At 37.9% G+C, this 17,624-nt stretch overlaps 1 protein-coding gene across 1 annotated transcript; it reads right to left on the bottom strand.

Moving 5' to 3' along the window:
• Window positions 1-2,731: 2,731 nt before the first annotated feature.
• LOC149203842 (uncharacterized) lies at window positions 2,732-3,367 on the bottom strand. Its single transcript, XM_089402003.1, has one exon. The coding sequence runs from the start codon at window positions 3,365-3,367 to the stop codon at window positions 2,732-2,734; it is 636 nt and encodes a 211-aa protein (XP_089258129.1).
• Window positions 3,368-17,624: the final 14,257 nt, after the last annotated feature.

Here is a 17,624-nt window from a genome sequence, read left to right as displayed (position 1 = left end):
TTCCATTCCTGTGGTTGCACTAAAGAGTTTTAAAATCTCTTTTAAGGTAGTAATGTCCTGTACGCTTCCATTGAGAAAGACAAGAATGTCATCCACAAAGAGAAGATGGGACAGAAGGAAATGATCAGTAATTTTCAGGCCCCCAAGCCTCCCAGCATGCTTCTCCGAATCTATAAGTTTACTCAGGCCTTCCATTACAAGAAGAAACAACAAGGGGGATAAGGGGCATCCTGTCTGATACCTCTTTCTGCTTGAAAGGGAAGGGAGGCAGACCCATTGATAAGAACTGCAAAGGATAAAGAGGTAATACAACCCATGATCCAATTTATGAAATCTAAAGGGAAACCTAGATGAGTGAGGATCATTCTAAGGTAAAGCCAACTTACTTTGTCGAAAGCTTTGGATAAGTCAATTTTGAGGGCCATCCCTTTTAGCTTTTTTAGCTTGATAGAGTGAAGGACTTCCTGGGCAGAGCCGATGGCTTCATGAATATGTCGATGGTGGAGGAAGGCAAATTGTTCTTGAGAGATGTGCTCAGATAAGATAGGCTTAATACGATTTGCAATAATCTTGGCTATGATTTTGTATAGACAGTTGCAGAGAGAAATAGGGTGGAAGTCATGAAAGGAGGATGGAGAGTCTGTCTTTGGAATGAGGGCTATGTATGTGAAGTTGAGCGGAGCAAAAATGCGGCCAAGGGCTCGACTCTCTTCGATCACTCCTAGCAGATCTAGGCCAATGATGTCCAGGAAGGCAATATAAAATTCCAGAGGCTAGCCATCTGGGCCTAGACTTTTGTCTCTCTTAAACCATTTTAAAGTACTTTCAAGTTCCTCCATGGAGACAGGTTTGATAAGATCTTCAATGCCATCCAGATCCAGGTATCCAGGGAAATGGCCAGCTGGGTTAATGATATCAGGCAGAGAGGGGCCTGGAGGGGCTTTAAAAAGCTGCTTGAAGTGTGTATTTCCCAGCTGAGCTAATTGGGGATGAGTGGTAGCCATTCTCTCCCGATCCATGGGCATCTGCCAAATGGTATTGCTGGCTTTCCTTCCATTAGCAAAATTGTGGAAAAATTTTGTATTGCCATCCCCTGCTTGCAACCAAATTGCTCTGCTTCGAAGCCTCCAAAGTTCTTCCTTTTCCAGTAGGATCTTGGATCTTTGAGATTCCAATTCCATCAGGCGAATTTTAGATTCATTGGATATATATCCAATCCCATTGTCATCAGTTAAGGAGGCCAACTGGTCTTCAATGTCAACAAGTGATTGTTCATCTCTTACTTTTTTCCTCTTAGACCAGTCAGTGGTTAACTTCTTGAGATGATTCAGGTTTCTATAGAAATGCCCAACCTTTCGCTGATCTCTGAGAGGAGGCTGGGCATGCTAGAAATCCGAGACCAATTTGACATAGTCCAGGTCTTTCAAACAGGTTGAGTTAAATTTGAAAGAGGCCTTAGGTTTCCTGAATGGGCCAGTCACTTCTAAGTAAATTGGGGAATGGTCCGAGATGCCACCTGAGCCAACCCATTGTCTGCATAAGGCTAAGGATCAAAGGAGATCTTCATCTATAAGATACCTATCAAGCCTTCTTCCAAGAGCAGCAACACCAGTACGCCTATTATGCCAAGTAGGCATCTTCTTGTTCATGGGGACATCAACAAGCCCATGTTGGTCCAGGAGGGAGCTCAGTTGATCTGAGAGAGTTTCAATTTGAGCATGATGACCCCAGGATTCCTCGTTCCCTAAGGAGAAATTTAGGTCTCCTCCAATGATGGTTGAATTATTGATCAGAGAGTATCCCAACAAGGATTGCCAAAAAGCAAGTCTGTTATGGTTGGGGGCATAGACATTTATAATTCGGATATGATTGCCTATGTCCGCTACAAAAATGTCCATGCTTAAGAAGCCCAAACCACCCCAAGAGGATAGCACCTTGATCGATTTAGGGTTTATCCCCATGGCAAGACCCCCAGATCTGCCCACAGCATCTAAGCCTTGAAAGTGCCAACCAAGTAATATGGAAAGTAGGGTTTTAGTGATCTGCTCAGAGGGCCCAAGGGTTTCCTGTAGAAATATAATGTCACAGGGGGTACAGGATAAGAGACGCTTGAGAGCCAGTTTTTTCTTGGGGTTGGCTAAACCCCTGCAATTGAAGGAGAGCCAGATCATTAGGGAACAACATCCAGGGTGTCAGATGCTCTAAGTGCCCTTTCGATGGTGGATTGACGACCCTGTGCCACATCTGCAACCACAGATTTGATAGCTTTTGCGATCTTGGTAGGTATGCCTCTCGTAGGTTTCGACTCTAAGGGGTGAGAGGGGATACCAAGGCCGAGCAGGGGAATGTTGTTCAAAGGCCGGAAATAGAGATTGTATGGATGGGAGCCAGATGCTGAAGGTGAGGAAGATGGATGCAGGTGGGGGTTCAGAGCCTGTAGAGACAGAGGGGTAGTGGAAAAGATTCACGAGGGGGGGACAGTACCACAAGTGATGGGGGGAAGCGGACTTAAAATTGAATCCAGGATTGACATAGGAGAATGTGATGTGGAATGTAAATGAATAAAAGGATGATCAGAAGAACAAGAGAGTGGAACATTACCCGATGAAGGAGCAGGATCCACTGTAGTCCTGGATCGAGTCTGTGGAGGGGATGAAGAAGGCACCCTTGGAGTACTGGTTTGTTGTGCAGTGACTCCTTCCGCTTCTTTAGAGTGATCCAGACCCGAGGGCTACTCGTCCATCGGTTCTTTAGACAGACGGTGGTTTACACCCCTTGCAGGCTCCTGAGCAGACGAGGAGGGCAGAGGGCAGTCCTTGAAAAGATGACCGACCTTATGACATCTTCGGCAACGAAAGGGCACTCCTTCATAATCCAGATTTTGGTGACGCGAGAAATGCCTCCAGTGGAGTGTTATTTTCTCCTCCAGCCCCTCCCTGGTATCCAAATGAACAAGTATTCTCGCCATAGTCATAATCCCAGATTTCTCAAAAGACTGGTCATGTTCAAGATAAGTCCCAAGAGCATCCCCTATGCATTTGAACACCACTGGAGTCCAGAACTGCATTGGTAGGCCTGGCAGGCGAACCCAAATCGGCCTTGCACCTAACTGTTTGCGTTCTGGGTCAAATAAGGGATCCCATCTTTTGAGCAGAACAGGGGCAAGCTCAATATGCCAGAAGCGGGAAAGAATCCAATCAGTATATTCTTCCCTATGGAAGCGAAGAGCAAACCAGCCACGAGCCAAAACTCTGATGATGGGAAGCTCCTTGAGAAGGGAACCCCAAATTTCCGAAGTCCATAGGCACAGGCGTTCCACAGAATAGTTCCTTCCTCTAACACGGCCAACCAAAACCTTCTTAGCCATGTCCACCACTTCCCCCATTGGAATATCTTCGCCAAGGGTTAAGTTAATGTCCCTATCCACAGTGTTGAGACACCGCCCCTTCTTGGGTTTATCAGATCGCTGGGCCTTCGGGTGTTCCTTGAGCAAGCCTCTGCAGCCTTGATTGACAGTATGGGGGGTGGAAGGGGTAGATTTGGGATTAGGGATGGGAGAAATGAAACACCCAAAACGAATAGGAGTGTTAGGGTTAGATCTGTCGGGAGCTAGGATTGCCGAGGTGGAAGCAGAAATGGAGAGGGGAGGGGGTCCAGACGGGGGAATGTGAGAGGAGAAGGGCACGCAGGAAGGAGTTGAGGACTGTGTAGGATGGGCCAAGGGAGTGTCGAAAGTGGGAGATGGTTGAAGTCAAGTACCCAGGAGATTAAGGGTTGCAGGAGAGAGCGGAGGGCAGTGTAACATGGAAGAATCTTCAATGTGAACAGAGGGCGGAAAGTGCTTCTTAGACAGCCCCAGACTGAACGAAATGGACAGGGCAGCTGTCAGTGATCGAGGGTTGGCAGCAAAGGGTCCTGAGCCCATCCCAGTTTAATGATGCGTCCAGATATCTTGGTTAGGATTGGGGTTCGCCTTATAGTCAACGTCATCGATCTCCATCGAACTGACAGGCACGGTCATCTGAGCAGCAAATGTCGCGCGGGGATCACGACAAGGAGCTAGGGCCAAGGGCTTCACGGTGAGTCATGAGCAACTGTAGCAGGTAAGATGTAATTGTGCGGCAAGGGAAGTGGTAGACAGGTCGGTTGGGTGCAGGAAGGCAGTGTGCTTCAGACCCCAGGATGATGGCCCCCGAGGCCTCCATGGAAGACCGCTACAGAGTTGTAGAGCTCTCTCATCCTCCAAAGACTCGGACAATCAAGTTAGTTATGGAAACATTTCAAGCTCCTTGTTATGTACACATGTGTGATGAAAAGATTCCTTGTGAGCCATTTGGAAATGTAAAACTTCGAGGTTGTTGAGAGACTTGAAAAGCATTTTCAAACTATTATATCAAGTTAAAGAATTATTATGATAATAGTGTAATGACATTTTTAATAAATAATTATATACTGTAGTTATTAATTCTCACAACAATTATTTTTGTTGGAAATTTATTGGAATTTTATGCTTTAAATAAGTTAATAGGTTACCAAACCCAAAAAGATGATAGTTTAATCTAACTTTATAGTTAAAATTACAATTATTAATTTTATTTTTATAAATTGAATTATTCAGAGCTTTTTATGTTTTATTTAATTCTAATTTTATATAAATTATTCGAGTCAAAATATTTGCAGAATTGGATAAGACATTATAAATCTCTTGCATTTTGGACTAGAGAATCTCTAGCATAAAAAAACACTTGGATGACTGATGAGGACATTATAAATCTCTTGCATTTTGGACTAGAGAATCTCTAGCATAAAAAAACACTTGGATGACTGATGAGGAAGTGGGTCCCTTGTCCCACAAACAAGGGAATCTCATATACCAATTTAGTATTTACCTTGATCGTGACCATTGCCTAGAAGTGGATCTCTTATTGCACAAACAAAAAAATCTCATACACCAATTTGATATCTGACTTGACCCTAACATTATAATAATAATAACAATTTTACCATTTTAAAATAAGGAGGCAACGTTGTTCATTCCCGTCCGCCGTCAGTCGACAATGGATGATCATAGACATGGGCTTGGTGCATGGTATTGTTTTCGATAATATGTGATGCAACGATAGGTGAATATGGCATGGTATAGCATGCATGGTCCACGAAGCGTTTGGCAGTCCATGTCGCATTTGTACCATATTAGCAGGATACAGTAATACCACTTTCTCATTCCCCGGATTGATTTGAATTTCATCTTGGTAGCCTTCCCACACTCGTTTGAATTTCAAATTTGTTGCCTCCACACGAAGTCGTGTGAATTTGCTGCCTCTGTGTGTCGGTTCTTTCTCGAATGCAACTTGAAAATATGCCATCCTATAGTAAAACTAGAAATTCATTTACTGAAATCCACGGAGTTTTTGTGCATCAGTTGAGACATATCAGTTGAAATGCATGTACTGAACTCCATAGAGTTGTTGTGCATCAGTTGAGACATATCAGTTGAAATGCATTTACTGAACTCCTTTATCAGAGGAGACAAACTGGATTTGTGATTTTACAATTTCATTTGTGTTATGTCATTCGATCTTATTATTTATTTATTTATTTTTGGGTTTTTGTAAGTTGGGTAATATGGTTGATAAGTTTGATAATTATGACTTGTGACACTTGTGAGATCAGAAAAAAGGCGTTTGAAGTTTCCATTCTCTTGGAACTTAAGTTTGGCATTTCTTCTTAAGAAGTTACATGTTTAAAACCAATGGGGTAGAGTATGTATGTCTTAGTAGACTTAGCATTCAAATGGTTGCGCTAAAGTGGGTCTCATCCCCAAACAAGGGGGTCTCATACACCAATTTGGTGTTTGGCTTGGCAGTGACCTTAAAATTGCATAATAATAATAATAACATAATGTTTTATTCACTGGTTAAAAAAACCGAGTTTCACAAGTAGGTGCAGGTGCAGTGGACAGGTTCAAAACCAATGGGTAGAGTATGTATGCCTTCTTAGACTTAGCATTCAAATGGCTCATCCCCAGACAAGGAGGTCTCATACACCACTTTGATATCTCCCTTGGAAGTGACCAACAACAACAACAACAACGCGTTCTTTCACATGTAAAAAAACCCAGTTTCACAAATAGACATAGGAAAAAATTTGTATACCAAGTTTCACAAATAGATGCAGCGGAAAAGATTAAAGACATGAGAAAGAATTTGTATATAATCTGAATACTCGACCAAGAACTTGTAATGAAAGTATGAACCCATCGCAGAGAGAAAGTGCCTCTTGGCTTCGTACAAGATTCATCAGTTGCCTTTTGTTCCCCGAGCTGTAGAGGTGCTTATTCCACCAAATACTTATTGTGTTGAGAAGTATACTTACCTGCATGACTATCGAGTGGGGCTTGCCTCACCATTCTTCTGTCTAGAAGATTAAAAATACAATTTACAGAATCCACAGGGAACTGGAAAGGAAGGAAGACAAACAAATCGAAGCCACTCAAGAAAGCGAAGATATTTCAGATTTTGTATGATCCTGCTGTGTTGTGATTGTGATCGCTCTCTACTGTCAATACAAAATTTTGAGTGATGGATTTGTTATTGAAGGAGATAGAGGTTGTAATGGCATTGGGGGCTTCGCTTAGATGCCTTGCATAGTATATAGGGCACTAAATTTTATTTTTCTTCGTAGAACATGTTATGTATCTTTGTTTTGGTAAATCCGTAATTGTTCTGTTGTTCATGGGCTATTTAGTGATATGCTTAATACTACTTTTTTTCAATTGGGTACTTCAATAAGACTTGCAAATGTTGCCACCTTTAAATAAAAATTCATATTTGAGAAGTGCGTATGCTATATCTCATTTGTTTAGTACACGATATTAAAATGAATATTTTATTTGCAACTTAGTGTTTTGTGATATATAAATTACTTTTTGTCGATTATTTTATGGGCAGGAAATAAGTTTAAATTTATAAAAAATCAAAATTTGATTAAAAATGAAAAAAACTCTCCTACTATATATGACTTTAATATCAAATTAGTCAAAATGTTATTATGAATGGAAGAAATTATAAAGCTATTTAATTTTTTATTTGTAACTTAAATTTATTGTTATTTGAAAATTTGGTAACCTCTAAAGAATTTATCGTCTAACTACCTTATATCTCTAAAAATTGAGAAGATTTTACTTGAAGAGTATTAAAAGAATCTTTTACAAAAATTAGATTCAGATTTATCATTTTGGAAGAATTCTTTCCCAAAGTATCATTTAAAATTAATCAGAATGAAATTTTCAAATGTGAATTTACATGTTATCAATTCATTTTAAGCATCAAAGGACTTCATCATACATTTCACAATGCTAAGATTAAAGAAATATACAAGTTAATTAAATTATAATTTTATTTTAAATTATTTTTTTAATAATAATTATAAAAAGTTATTATATGAGTTAAACATATGTGCATTTAAAAAAAAAAAGGTGATACAGATTTATTCCTACTTTACCATAAATATTCTTAACTTTAATAGGATTTATTAAAATACCATGGGCCAATAGTATGACTTATCAATACTCATTCCCAGAAACCTTAACACATTTCATTTGATACTCATTCAATGTTATACTTGTCGTAAGCAACAGTGAAAGGCCACGTTTTGGGGAAGATAAGTTGTATCTATGTGTTGATGGTGTTGAAAGTATGCTAACACAAGGGGTCTCCCTGGTGTGAAGTCTCAACTAGACCTCACACCATTTGGGATAGGGGCCCCATTTGGGAATTCGGCCCGACCACCATTATATTTGTCTTAAAGATTTGTCTTGGCTGCAATTATCAACACAAGAGAGTATGCACATAAATTTGTGATACGCAAGTGAGTTAACTTTTTGAAACACTAATTGCAATGCATACAAAGCACTTTCACAGACGAGAAAAGAAAGTTTGAGCATTTAGAAGAAAAGTAATAGTGCTATCCTAATAAAGGCACACACAAGCATAGGAAAAATAATTAATTAACATGCGAAATGGTTCACAAAGTAATGTCAACGATCATGACAACAAATAACAACACACATTCAACAAGATATATACCCACGGGGGCTTAAGTGGGGAGCAATACCATACCACGTGTGTTCATATTGGGGGATATATATTGAGGAAAAAATGACATAATATATTGAGTATATAATAGGGGTAAAGGGTTTTTATAATGGCAGGTACAAAAAAATGGAGTCCAAATTTAATAAAAAATATAAAGGGGTATAAGAAAATTTAATGAAAAAATGGATATCTACAATATCTAGTGAAAGTAGAGTTTTTAAAAATTGGGAAGGCGTATCGGGTGTGTATTAGTAGGGGTTAAATAATGTGATTTTTAGACGTATTTTTCAATATGTAGTCAAATTAGGGGTATTGTTTAGTATTCCATGAATGCACCTGATACATTATAGGTTAGTTGAGTGAAGTCCCCATATATATACCAAAGTCAATGAAATATTTCATTTTCTTTAGTATGTAAAACATGAACATATACTGTAAAAATTAAAAGAATAGTCTTACAACATCCACGATAAATGCATGAAAGTGCATTGACTCTAAGAGTTTCAAGATATTAAGTGAAAGTTACAAGTACACAATTACAATGATGCAACACTAGCCCCAATAGTGGAACATTAAGCCACCACTTGCTCCTCCAAAAAATGATATTCTCTCCTATGCTAAGCTAGAGAATCCAAGGTGAAAAAGTGCTTTTCTTAAGCTATAAGGGTTTATTTATAACAAATGAGGTGACCTTTCACCTCCTATGTAACTCTTGACCTCCCTCATGACTCTTGACCTCCTACATGATCCTTCAATTTCCTAGTGACTTTTCACGTTCCATGTGTGACCCTTGGACTTCCTAGTGACTTTTCACGTTCCATGTGTGACCCTTGGGCTTCCACACATTTTACATTTTCCACTTTTCAAATTTACATAATTATATTCCACCAATAATGTGGCGAAAACACATCAAAATAACACTCTTGTGTTCACACTTTGAGAAGCTACAATTTGCGACTATGACATGAGATTGCATTGTAATGTATCAATGCCAAGTTATTCTCTTTGTTGTTATGTCTTCAAATCTTCATGATTGATCTAATGTGTGCTTCATCTTCACCCTCCAAACGGTCAAGATAGTTATTAGAACCTTCTAAGTCAACATGAGTTGTTATCTATCAGTCGTGGTCCAAGATTCATTTACTCTTGCATGATAGCATCTTTGTCTCTTATCTCCACAAGTGTCATTATTATAACCTCTTCTTGATGACCTCCTTGAGCATAATCTTGCCATGATAGGAAGATAGCACTTGCAAATAAAATTCACTCATGAAAAGACAACATTAGTCCTAGAATCACCTATTTTATCTTCTTTTTCTCATGTGAGGTGTTGAATGTGATGGGATATAATGCAAAGACTAATAGAGGGGCCTACTTGGGTGTAGAGAATAGAGTCAGGAGGCAGTGAATGGAGGTCTGGGCACTGGAAGTGCGCATTGCGTAATGGCAAGAGAGAGAGGCAATTTTTTGCATAGTGGGAAACTCCAAGAGACAAGGGCAACAAGTTTGGGTACTGTGACTATAGAATGTGTGATGATTGAGAAGGAGGCTCTAGGGATTGGATAGGTTACCAATGCAAGGGACAAGGAATGATCCTAATATCCACTAGGATTGCACAATGCGCAATAAAGTCAAGACTGATTAAGGCACTACGCAAATGGAAAGTGTAAGCAACAAGAAGTTGGATCACTATGTCCTAGGAATGATTAATGCGCAATGAAGGGAGGGAGACCTTGGTATATCATAGGTTGCCATTGCAAGGGGACAAAGGAGACCTCACTGTCAACTCAGAGTGCTCAATGCACAACCCAAGGCAAGGTTGATCAAGGCTTTGCATAGTGGGCAAGTGTAAGTAACAAGGGTTGAGTGACTGTGCTCTAGAGATGCACAATGCACAATGTGAAGGGATTTATCCTCAAGATGGGCGTAGAGGGAAAGTGTAAACAACAAGAGGCTCATGATTGAGGCTTGGAAGTGCACAATGCGCTCATCACTTGGTTGAAGGTTAAAGGTGTTCATAACTTACACATGATGTGAGGACAAGGAAGAATTCCAAAATTTACTAAGTGTTAGATCAATAGGATGAGAAAGAGAGAGTAAGAGCATTCAAATAGGTCCTAAACATGATCACACAATGTACACAATCTATAAATTGACAAGAATATGCATAGTACCTAAAACTAACATGTATTCATTGAAGTAATGATAAAACAATACTTATCTCCAAGTGCGACAATTGGATGCAAGTATTTATGACACACTTGTTGACTGACATCAAAAGATGTGTTATGCCATGAGAGTGTGTCCAATGCATGTTCTTGTGATAGATAGGATCAAGTAATGTGAGAAAGTGCATTGAATCTACCCCTAGAAAGTGTGCCAATGTGATCTTAGCAAGATATGAGAAAACAAGCGAAAAGAACACATGTAAGAGCAAAATTGTCACATGCAAAAAAGAAAGAAAAAACGACACTTGCAAGAATAAAAGCAAGCAAAAGAGACACTTTCAAAATAATGAGCAGTGAAAATGACAGATGCAAAGGAAAAAGTGACGGTTGAGAAACTCACCCGGCTGATGGTACACTTGCAACCACAGGTGAGAGAATGCTTCTTGTGCTCCAAAAGTGCACAGAGCTCAAAAGCAAAATATGAATGTGAGATGAGCTCTAGGTTGGAGTCTTTATATAGGGAGAGCATACATGTGATTAGAGTTAGGAGTTTTGAGTGCACTAAGTGCATAGTGGGAAACTAGGAGTCAACAGTGATTTGACTGCCATTATGAGGTGTAACATTACTTACTCGAAGAAGTGTACTCTCACTGTCAACAAGGAGTGTGAACTGACTGTCTAGAGAGGATGACCTTACACTGTCACTAGGAACCGTGTGTTCATTGTTTGCAAGGACTACATAATCACGATTAGCAGGGACTACACAATCGCTATTGGAAAGGACTATGTAATGACTGTTAACAAAGAGTGCACAAAAGTGTCACTATGAGGTATGCCTATCCTGTCTTGAAAGTGTGATTTTGAAGACATCAAGAGTTGGACATGTGAAAGCAAGTAGCTTCAACACTTAGGCTTCCCAAAGGAAGACTTGAACACTTAGACAACATGACTGACCATGACCTTAATGGCTTGAAATGAAAGATGGAATGATCATAAGGAGGCTCCAATATTTGAAGGTAGGAAAATTTTTGGAGGGGGTTGTAGCAGCTACAACACTATGGAAGAAATATATTATTGGAAGTCATTGATGTAAGCGGTGGTGGAGGCGTAGTCACAAAACTCAAACATGGAGGAGTCTTTGAGGTGTTGCACTAGGCATATGCTGAACAATCTCAACAATGTCTAGCAACAGTCCCAACTATCATCTGATCCCAATTGGCTACAAGAAGAGGTACCCCATGTAATTTGATGGACATAGTAAAAATATGTTGAACATAAGGCAACCTATGCACTTGCAATTGTGAACAATTGTAGCAGTACTTCCGAGCCAATATTCATGTTTTTCACTCTTCCTCTGTGAAGCAAAAAGCAGGTAGAAAAATAGGTAGACAAAGTGGTTGTTCAAGGATCATTATTTCTCTTGTATTGTTATTTCTATAGTGATTGACTTGATTTTGTGCCCTAGATTTGTGGAATTCATGTGACTCTAGAAGGTGGTTAGGTCTTGGAGAAATTTTATTGAAAATTTTAGTATGGTAGATATCTGGTAGTTAGGGAAGAGAAGGTGATTGGGTCCTTTCAATGTTCATTCAGTTCATTCTATGCCAGATTCATTGTTCTTGGGTTTGGAATATGATTCAAACCTCATTGAAATGAAATGAATGTCACCCGGTCCATTTCTTCCATCCATTTATCTTGAAGCCAAGTGCAAGCATAAGGAGATGTCAATGAATCCCATGTCATTAAGTCTATGGGAAGAAACAAACTATTCACAGTGGCTAGATTCGAAGGCCATATCATTATCTTTTCTGCATATGGTCCATAATTATATTTTTCTACATTTCCTTTAGCAAATTGAAATTTGAGATATGTCCATGTAACTCATATTATGTTTAGGAAATCACACAAATCATTAGTTTATTAGATGCATCATTTATATAGCCTCAAGGATAAGAATTAAGAGGACTCATCCAATGTTTTACTTGCAAAATGAATTTATGGAGATTACCATGAGAGTTAATAATTGAAAGCAAGATCATTTTGAAGGGGGACTCTTACCAAGCCAAAAAGAATTTGATTCTTTCCCAAGTCTTCCAAATGCTCTAAATAATATATGTACCTAAGCTTTAACCCTAGAGGGAGTAATCAGTAATTATGGAGATAAATTCCTTATTAAATATATTTTCTTCATAATAGCCTTTAAATTAAGTAATATCGAAAGAAACCTTCTAGGCTTCATTTCCTTCCACCACTTAATTTATCCACGTAACACAAATATCTTGTGTTTGTACTTAGATTTCATAATAATGCCTATTCCACCAAACCTTTAAATATAAATCCAAGATGTCCTAATCGAACCTAAGTTATTCATCATATTTGACCTAAATAAAGTTTCAAACACCATTTTTAGGGAAGTTATAGTTTGTATGATGTGGAACCAAATGGCAGGAAGAGCACATATGGACCACTAACTGCACTTTGGTATTTAATTGGAATTTTGGCTACCCTAGTTATAGGTTTAGTGATCCATTTATTAATCTTCTTCTCACTCACTAGACAACCACTTCCTCAAGGATGTCTAGAGAGGTCTGGAAATCAAAAGAATACCCAAAAATTTTGAAATCTGGCTTAGTTGAATCTAACGTTCCATTGCTAGGATGAGAGTCACTCAAGCATATGGTGCTAGCTCTTCTTATAGCATTTACATCTTGGCCCACTGGATTTTAGGGTTAGAGGTAGTACAAACACATTCAAATATTCCATGATATGATCCCAATATTGTTTATGCTCTATAATAGGTAGAAAATAATTTTAGTGAAATGTTAATTCATTGGATAGCCAACACATGTCATAGGGAAGGGAACCCCTCAAATATATGAGTTTTCCTCAAAGGTATCCAAGTGAATCCCCCAGCGCCATTACAATCCCTATCATTTTCAATAAAAAATCTATTGCTCAAAATTTTGTCTTGGCAGTAGGAAGTGATGGCAATCAAAACACAATAGGATCAGACAAAATCTGAAATACCTTTACTTTCCTAAGTGGCTTTGATTTGTTTACCTTCCTTCATTTCTAGTTCCATCTAGATTTTTTTTTAATATTCTAGACATGTAGAATGGTGAGGCAAGCCACCACTCAATAGTCTCGATGAGAAAAATATTGAACCAGGTAAGTATACTTCTCAACACAATAAGCAGTTGGCGAAATAAGTGCCTCTACAACATGGGGAACAAAAGGAAATTGATGAAGCTTGTACGAAGCCAAGAGGCACCATGTCTCTGCAATAGGCTCATACTTTCTATACAATTTTTTGGCCAAGGATTCAAATTATATACAAATTCTTTCCCATTTCTTTAATCTTTTCCACTATCCCTACTTATCGAACCAATGGACTTGGCAACTTCAAGTGCTCTTTTTATCACCTCATTAATTTCACAAGTCCGTAATTTAAGTGTTGGGGACACACAACTATCAAGATTATTAACCACATTATTCATCTTTAAAAAACAAAACACAAAGAATTAAAAAATAGCAGGACCCTGAACGAACAACAAAACCCAAATGAAGCTTTATCAAACAACTGAAGTGAAACATTCAACTTTTCTCATCCTAAATTTAATGCAAAAGAACAAAAATAAAAACCCATTTTATCATTTTTGTAATTGAATAATGAAGAACCTAAACATTACTCATAGGTATTTTTTTCTTGGCTTAACATTTTGTTATAAGTGAATTTCATAAGCTGAAGCAAAATTAAAAGAAAATTGATGTTGATTTCATGGTTAGAAAGAAAATATGGTTGGCATACATTTCTAACGAAACATTGTAGAATCTCGAGAGGCCTTCCCTTGAAATTTTGGTAGACGGGAAAGATAAAAAGCTTAATGAATCCCTAAATGGCGTGAACCCTTTGTTCTAGAGGTCTCGGATTCTCTCTAACACAGTCATAGATACTAGAAAGATGAGGCATGGCTTTATGAGAGGCATTCTAGAAAAATATCGGGTATCTGAAACCCTCCTTGATGCAGGAGCATCCAATTAGGGAGGCGACAGCTGGACATGCTGTTTTAAGAATTTTTTAAATTTACTTTTCAGTTTACTTTTATTGTTATTTCTTTTCAAGAAGGCTGTCACAACCAATGTCGTTACTTTTTATTTTTTGAAAGTAAATAGATTAGGGAATAGTCTTAAATAAATTAATACTTGAATAATAGCAAAAGGGAATGTAACTGCAAATTGCAACTGCAGGTAGTTCCTCAACTAAATGAGGCTACCAACAGCTTAAATACACAATCAAAAAATGAACAAAGGGTTGCTACCAACAAAGGAGAATAGAAACCAGAGAATGTAAACTCTGACATAATATTTTAAAACAGTAAAGAGAAGCATTTCAGGTATCAAACAGTTGTTATTATGAATGACTAAAATCTAGTACTGTGCACGAAATTAACTACATGATTGAGGGACTATTAACGAGACTGTGCATCACATTGAAGCAACTAAACACTGCAAGAGAATTCATTCAGGTACTTCACGAAAGAAAATCATTAAAATTCTTACAAGTAGAAGATTTATCATTTCTATAAATATATATACATACATTGCATAAATATTTGTTATAGTTCAGAGACAACATCCTGTAAGCGAAGAAACAGTAACTGTCAAGGACCAAACCCTTGCCACCACCATAGAGGAGCGAATTACCTGCACAGTCAAGAGACAATGATTAGAGAGGCAGCATAACCAGTTATATGGAGAATAAACCGAGAGAAGGGTAAAGATGAGTACCCTGAAGGTTACCTAAAGTGGAGAGTAGGTTCCATAGTCGAACCCAGGACCAACAACACACCAAACAACGATGACCCTTAAGGTGAGCTGAACCACCAAAAACTGCAACCCACGACCAGAGGACCAACAACGAGGGTAGGTCACAAGAGAATGTAACCCACAGCCAGAGGGCCAACCACCACCAAGACCAACAATGTTTGAGCCACGGCCACAGAGCCACGAAACCCTAGCTGCTCACAAGGAGCAGAATTGTTAGCAGAAGAAAAGCAAAGAGGGAGCCTGAAATCAGAGCAGAGAGGTTACCTTGTGTTAGAGCTGAACTGTCGCCAGGGAAGTCGGGCTGAGGACTTGACAAGAATGCACACCATAAACACAGTCAAACGCAGCAGAGACAAACCAGAAGTGCAGCAAACCAACTAAAATTACAGAGAAATCACTGCATACCCAGGACGGCCACAAAGCCCAGCATTGTTTCGGAAAACCACGCAAGAAGCAGCCACCAAACTCATCGATACAACATCTTAACATTACCCAGTAACATAGAACTAGAGCCGAGGCCGAAACCAACAGACAGTGGGAGGCAGAGAGCCATTACCATCGGGCGGAAGGAACCAGGTAAGGGCACAGAGGAGCAGAGCGAAACCAGCAGCAAAAATAACCCAAGCTACAACCAAAACCCGCACCATAGAACCATAACACGGTGACCAAGACAACCTCGAAAAGGTGGCAGAGTTAATGCTCCATTAAAACCTCACCAAAAACCCCAGTTGCATACGAGCGCGGGAAGGGATCACATGGGCCAGTTGCCACGAAGGCACCCACCATAGCGTTTGAGGTAAGTCATCACTCCTCTTCCCCATTCTGGAGGGAAAATAAAATTCATTAGTCATCACAATGAATATTACCTACATGGAAATGTATTCAGTTGAAACAATGCAAGAAAAATATGTGCAAAAGGAAATTGTAAAATCACAAAACCAATTTCTCTCCTTTGATAAAGGAAGTTGTTGCAAAACAACTCAATGGAGTTCAATATATGAATTTCAGTTGTTGCACAATATATCTATGAAGTTCAGTAAGTGCATTTCCAGTTTTGATATTTGAAGGTAGATCTTCAAGTTGCACTGGAAAAAGACCTAATGTGCGGAGGCAGAAAATTCAACTCAAGCACATGGAGGTAGCAAATTTGAAATCCAAATTGTCCCTAGGAATGAGAATGTGTCTAGCTAATATGGTACGAACGTAACATGGACTACCAGATGCTTCTTTGACCATGTGTGCCATACCACGCCATATTCATTTATCAATGCATCACATATTATTAGCAACAATGCCATGCACTGAGCCCATGATTATGATCATCCATGATCGATGGATGACATACGGGGCAAGGGACTGACAAGCATTGTCACCTCAATTGGAAAAGGGTAAAATTTGTTTGTTTGTTTTTCCAAAAAGTCTCACAAGTAACTTACACCTTATGTTGATGGCTATTCCCCATCCAAGTTTCATCTGGAAGCCAATTTAATAGATTTTGATGTAACACAACATGGCCTAAGTTTCATAGTTTTGTATTTATAGTTGAAATTAATATTCTATAACAATTTATTTCCATCATAATATTAGATAATATAAGATTAAAAGTAAGCGATCGACAATAAACATTAAAATACTTCATAATATATTTCACATTTTACTAAAATTCACAAAAAATAAATTTATTATTATCATTAGTTATGCTAATGGGCATGCCTATTTTATAATAGAGTTTTTAAAATTTTAATCTAATTAACCTCTATGCTATAATATTCATAATAATAGATCAAGATCAAGATTTAAGATTTATCGCCAAGTTAGTTATGTTCTTTTAATTAATTTATCTAAATTTAATTAATTAAAGAAAATGTCATATTGTCATGTAGTATTGATAAGTCACAGTATTGTAACAAAAGTTGTTTATGAATTAAAAATTTCCATTCCATGGTAAATTGGGGTGAATCTCAACACATGTCATATTGTTACATGTTTTTTAAAATGTATATCGATGCAAATTCACCCCACTTCACCATGAAAATTAGTTATTTAAGTAAAATATCATATCAACACATAACAAAGTTTCCAATCAAACAAGAACTTGGTCGAGTTCTCACTTTTTAAAGGTAACAAAAAATCATCCAATTTTGAAAAGTGTTGATTCATAATATAACATTTTTTAAGCATATTTTTGACATTTTAAATTTTCTAGTGATTTTTATGTTGATTATGAAAAACGTTGATGCAAAATCAACCCTTTTTTTTTGGTTTGACACTTTAAATTTTTTAATGTATTAAGTGTTGATAGTTATTTTTTAAATTTAACAATTTTTGAAGTAGTAGTCTTCTTCTTGTTCTTCCCTAATATATTTATTTTTTAAGTGTTTTTCACGGTTGTGTTTTTTTGTTTTTATTTTCAATTGTTTTTGTAATGAAATCTTTGATTTTTTGCATAGTTAAAAAAATGTCAATATTTTAAAGTTAGGATTTTCTATATATTTATGTATCATATTTCAATGTACATCAATAATTGTCACTA

Source organism: Pinus tabuliformis, chromosome 2_1 (genome assembly GCF_031772625.1).
Source record: "Pinus tabuliformis cultivar Carrire ecotype Pingquan chromosome 2_1, CPIR1, whole genome shotgun sequence".
Lineage (NCBI taxonomy): Eukaryota > Viridiplantae > Streptophyta > Pinopsida > Pinales > Pinaceae > Pinus > Pinus tabuliformis.
The sequence above is the reverse complement of the archived record's forward strand: the minus strand, read 5'-3'. Positions and strand labels throughout refer to the sequence as shown.

Coding starts and splice junctions, on each gene's coding strand:
- LOC149203842 (XM_089402003.1), bottom strand. CDS start 3,367: ATGGCTAAGAAGGTTTTGGTTGGCCGTGTTAGAGGAAGGAACTATTCT.